Genomic DNA, 5,656 nt, shown 5'->3' on the forward strand with positions numbered 1-5,656 from the left:
AATAATAATTATTAATTATTGACTTGAGTGGTTAGTACTGACTAGCTAGCTTTAGTAAGCTAGTGCTAGCTTAGTAGGTCGAACCGTACGATAATAATATCGTATAACTTATAGATTGACTTTTTAAACTGAACTATAGACTATAATACTTATTAGGTATTACTAATATCATATTATTAGTATTTGCTGCTCATTTCCATTTTTATTTTATTTTATTGTAATCACTGACAGGTGCCTCCCCTATTGGGAGACTGATTAAGTATAAGTATCGACTTTTTTATTGACTTGACTTTTTTATTGTTGACAAATTGTAATTATTACGGACGTATTAATATTAATATTTTATTAATATTTTAAATAGTGCTAAGTTGACAATTTTTAACTATCAGTGACCTATTAATATTTTATATTTTTATTTTATATTATATTTTTATATTATTATTTTATATCTTATATTTATATCTGTGATATTTATTTTAATTGTAATTATTGACAGGTATCTCCCCTATTGGGAGACCTAATAGTGTTAAGTTGACCATTTTTAACTATCAGTGACCTATTGATATTTTATATTTTATATTAATATTTTATATCTTATATTTATATCTGTGATATTAATTTTGTAATTGTAATTATTGACAGGTATCTCCCCTATTGGGAGACCTAATAGTGTTAAGAATAAGTATTATTATTGACAGGGTTTTTTTTTTTTTTTTTTTTTTTTTTTTTTTTTTTTTTTTTTTTTTTTTTTTCTCCCCTAAGTCATCATGATCCACACTCCCCAGAGGCGTGCCAGTGACACGTTCACTATCTCCGAACCAGTGAAGAAGCCTGCAACACCTAAAAGTCGGACTGCAGAAGGGAAAGCCCTTCTGCTGAAAGGGAAAGCCCACCTGCGGGAGTCCCGAAATTTAAAGACTGATATAAAAGACGGGGTAATTACGGCGCTAGAAAGGATGTATGAAATAATAAAAGAGATTGAGTTTGAACTCACCAATGCCAGGGCTGGTAGTGGAGGGCGTAGTGGGGACCCTATACATCCCCCCCCGCCATCCGATGCTGGTCCCAGCGTAGTTGACGACGCATTGGTGAGAAATCTGGACCTAAGTGAAGGAATGAAAGAAAGTATGAAAGAGATGATGACAAGAATGGAAGATATGAGAGTAAGCATGCGGGAGAATGAAAATAAAATGGACAAATTGAGCTCGCTTTTGGAGGGCAACATGACTGTCGCCAAAACGGCGAGTTATGCGGGCGTTGTCTCGAAGGGAGTCATAGAGAAACTCCCCGAAGCAAGAGCCCTGCATTCGGTCATGGTGTCATCCAAAGACGAACAAGAGACGGGTGATGAGGTGTTAGAAATGATCAGAAAGACTGTGGATGCAAAGGACGGATGGGTGAAAGTAGAGAGGGTAAGAAAGGTGAAGAACAGGAAGGTGGTCGTCGGCTGTGCGAATGAGGAAGAAAGAATCAAGGTGAAGGAAAGGCTGAGAAAGAATGAGGGATTAGTAGTGGAAGATGTAAAAAATAAGAGCCCTCTACTAGTCTTCAGGGATGTAATGAAATGCGAAGTTGACGATTTCGTCACAGCATTCAGTAATCAAAATGCAAGCATCCTTGAGGGCCTGAAGGGGGAAGAGAGAAAGGTAGAAGTAGCGTACGTGATGAAAGCAAGGAACCACCTCCAGAACCACGTAGTGGCCAGGGTGAGTCCACAGGTATGGAAGAGATGCACGAGTGAAGGATACGCCCATATAGGGCTAAGTAGAGTGAAAGTGATGGATCAAAGTCCGTTAGTGCAGTGCTCGCGCTGTCTTGGGTACGGGCATACGAGACGAATGTGTAGGGAAGAGAAGGAACGATGCAGCCACTGCGCTGGTCCTCACATGAAGACCGAGTGCGACAAGTGGCTGCGGGGAGAAGTGCCTCAATGCATCAACTGCATAAAGGCTAAGAAAGGCAGCGCAGAGCACAGCGCCTTTGACAGAGAGTGTACGGAAAGAAAGAGGTGGGATGCTCTGGCCAGATCGGCGGTAGCGTATTGCTAAGGTTGCCCAAGGTGAGTCCTTCCAGTACCGAATGCTGCAGGCCAATCTCCAGCGGAGCCAAATCGCCACACGGGAGCTACTGCTCGAAGCCACCAAGCGTAAGGCATGCGTAGCATTGCTGCAAGAGCCCTACGTTGGTGGGGCGAAAAGTATGAGGACATACAATGGAGTGAGGATCTTCCAGAGCGAAGGGAAAGGGGGTGGAGCAGTAAAGGCGTGTATTGTAGTACTCGACGACACACTGGATGTCGAACTACATACACGCCTTAGCAGTAACAACATCGTTGTGGCCACTCTCAGAACCAAAGCCTGGGAGATGATTGTAGTGTCCTTCTACTTCGAGCCCGATAAACCAGTGGGGCTCTACCTGGACCATCTTAGGCGGATAGGGAGAGAGCTGGGTATCCATAGGATGGTCCTGGGAGGCGATGCGAACGCAAAAAGCCCGTGGTGGGGTGGCGAAGTGGAAGACTCGCGAGGAAGAGATGTGTCTGCTGTACTGGAAGAAATGGGAATGCACATACTCAACACCGGGGACATCCCTACGTTCGATACCATTAGAGGTGGGAAAAGGTACTCTAGCTACGTGGATGTGACAGCGTGCTCCGACGATCTGCTGAACCGAGTGGACAACTGGAGGGTTGAGGAGAGTCTCACGAGCTCGGACCACAACGGCATATCCTTCGGCATCAGACAACATAAATCCACAGGCACGAACATAATACGAACTACACGCATATTTAACACACACAAGGCAAACTGGACTCAGTTTCATGAGAAACTGACCCAGCTGATGTCGGACAGACAATTAACTATACAAGACATAGACACAATACACAGCACACAACAAATAGATGACGCAATAGACAGATACACTGAAGCAATCACACAGACATGCAGAGACACAATGCCGACCAAAAAACACACACAGAAATTCACCTTGTCGTGGTGGAATGATGAGCTCGCGCAGATGAAGAAGCAGGTGGCCACGAGGAGACGCAGGATCCGAAACGCAGCACCTGATCGCAGAGACCGCGTGGTTGGATTGTACCTGGAAGAAAGAGAGATGTATGAAAAGGCAGTGAAAGAAGCGCAAGAGAAGAGTTGGAAGGAGTTTTGCCGGAAACAGGATAGGGAGGGGGTCTGGGAGGGCATCTACAGGGTGCTTAATAGAGCCACAGGGAGAGAGGAGGATCTGCCCCTTTCGAGGGGCGGTGAGACCCTCGATGCCCGGAGCTCGGCAGAACTGTTGGCGGAGACCTTCTACCCCGAGGACCAGGAAAGTGGTGAAAGTGAGGGACATCGTCGGGTGCGCGGGTGTGCGGAGTCCTTGGACACCGAACCACCGGCGGGCCCGGATGACCCTCCTTTCATCATGGAGGAGTTGAAGAGAGCCGTAAGGTCCTTCAACCCCAAGAAGGCCCCCGGGGCGGATGGCCTCACGGCCGACATCTGTCAGCACGCTGTGGATTGTAACCCGGGATGGTTCCTTGCCTTGCTCAACAGATGCCTCTCTGCCGCCTACTTCCCCGCACAGTGGAAATGGGCGACCGTGGTTATACTGCGAAAGCCGGGCAGGGAATCATATCGGGTACCGAAAGCCTATCGACCGATCGGCCTCTTACCTGTTCTCGGCAAAATCTTCGAAAAGATGCTGGTCGGCCGACTCAGGTTTTACCTGTTGCCCAAAATAAGCCCCCACCAGTATGGCTTTATGCCACAGAGGAGCACCGAGGACGCCCTCTATAGACTAGTGAACCACATCAGAAATATGAGGGAAGAGAAGAAGATTTCTGTTGTGGTATCGCTGGACATAGAGGGAGCCTTCGACAGCGCCTGGTGGCCAGCCATAAAGGTGCGGTTGGCTGAAGTTGGGTGCCCGGGGAACGTGAGGCGGGTGATCAGCAGCTACCTGAGTGAAAGGGGAGTGAAAGTTAGATATGCGGGCGTGGAAGTGAGTAGGGGGACCAGCAAGGGGTGCGTGCAGGGATCCATAGGTGGACCAATCCTGTGGAACCTCTTGCTGGACCCTCTGCTATGGATGTTAGAGGAGATGGGAGTATTCTGTCAGGCGTTCGCCGACGACATTGTGTTGGTCTTTGAGGGTGATACGGCCCTTGAAATAGAAGGAAAAGCGAACCGTGTCCTAAACGTAATACACGAATGGGGTAAAGACAACAAATTAAATTTTGCACCACACAAAACTTGTGCCCTCCTTTCGACGAGGAGGTTAAAATATGACGTGCCACGGCTCGCTATGGGGAGTGTGGAAATTAAATATTTTTCACATATAAAAATATTGGGCCTTACAATTGACAGCGGCCTTACTTTCAACGCCCACGTCGGGACGGTATGCCAAAAGGCAATCGCCCGGTATAAACTCTTGGCTAGGGCAGCCAGAGTTGGTTGGGGACTTAGCCCAGATATTATTAGAACTATTTATGTAGCAGTTATCGAACCGACTATTATGTATGCATCGGCAGCGTGGGCACCCACCGTGGAAAAGATGGGGGTCCAAAAAAGGCTGAACACCGTGCAACGGGGTTTTGCCCAAAAAATCTGCAGAGCATATCGGACCGTCTCCCTGAACTCAGCTATGCTGTTGGCTGGGATACTCCCCCTTGACCTCAGAATACTCGAAGTCTCGAGATTATATGAGATCAAGAAGGGGGTGTCGCACCCAGCGTTGGGAGACAGGGAGGTGGAAAGAATGGCTCCGGCGATTGAGGACCCACATCCGGCAGAGCAGGAAGGGCTGGGGTTCGGGCTGGTGGACGAGGACTCGTATTCCGACGTGGCTAATAGCCACGTACATAGGATCTACACGGACGGCAGCAAGATTGAGGGTCGAGTCGGAGCCGCCCTTTCCGTATGGGAGGGGGAGGCCGAGACGAAGGCCGTCAAGCTTGCTTTGCCGCCGTATTGCACCGTCTACCAGGCCGAACTCCTAGCGCTCCAAAGAGCAGTAATTAGAGCCTGCAAGAGTGGAGTGGCGAAAGTCGGCATCTTCAGCGACTCCAGATCGGCCCTCCAGGCAGTCACACTCGGTTCCCCCCACCCCCTTGCTGTGCAAACAAGAGCGGCCCTCCGAAAAGCTGCTTCGCAGAGGCGGGAGGTCGCTCTGTTTTGGATCAAGGCGCACGCAGGGCTAAGGGGGAACGAAAGAGTGGACCAGTTAGCCAAGGAGGCCGCTCTGGGGTCGAAGAAGAAACCCGACTACGATCTGTGTCCTGTTTCATTCGTCAAGCGTATCCTGAGACGGGATACGGTCGGGGAATGGGACAGGAGATATGATGTGGGGGAGACGGCTGGAGGCACGAAGCTCTTTTTCCCAAGCGCTGCTGCTGCATACAAAATAGTTCGGAAAATAGACATCACACACCACGCCACACAAGCACTGACTGGACACGGTGGATTCGCCTTCTACTTGAACAGATTCAAGCTGAAGGAGAATCCATCGTGCCTGTGTCAGCCCGGAGTCGACGAGACGGTTTCTCACCTGTTGCTCGAGTGTCCGATTTTTGCAAGAGATAGATATGTTATTGAGCAAAAATTGGGCATCGCGATGACGGGTGAGAATCTGCCTGCGGCCCTGGGGGATGATACGA

General features: G+C 48.5%; 1 protein-coding gene across 1 annotated transcript; it reads left to right on the forward strand.

Annotated features, from left to right (window-relative positions):
- Positions 1-739: 739 nt before the first annotated feature.
- On the forward strand, positions 740-2,230 carry LOC149904953 (uncharacterized). Its single transcript, XM_090106457.1, has one exon. The coding sequence runs from the start codon at positions 768-770 to the stop codon at positions 2,046-2,048; it is 1,281 nt and encodes a 426-aa protein (XP_089962583.1). The 5' UTR covers positions 740-767; the 3' UTR covers positions 2,049-2,230.
- The last annotated feature ends 3,426 nt before the right edge of the window (positions 2,231-5,656 follow it).

Source organism: Colias eurytheme, chromosome 10 (assembly GCF_061535395.1).
Source record: "Colias eurytheme isolate Ceu_HAF_F1 chromosome 10, ilColEury1 Martin Lab GWU primary, whole genome shotgun sequence".
Classification (NCBI taxonomy): Eukaryota; Metazoa; Arthropoda; class Insecta; order Lepidoptera; family Pieridae; genus Colias; species Colias eurytheme.

Coding starts and splice junctions, on each gene's coding strand:
- LOC149904953 (XM_090106457.1), top strand. CDS start 768: ATGATCCACACTCCCCAGAGGCGTGCCAGTGACACGTTCACTATCTCC.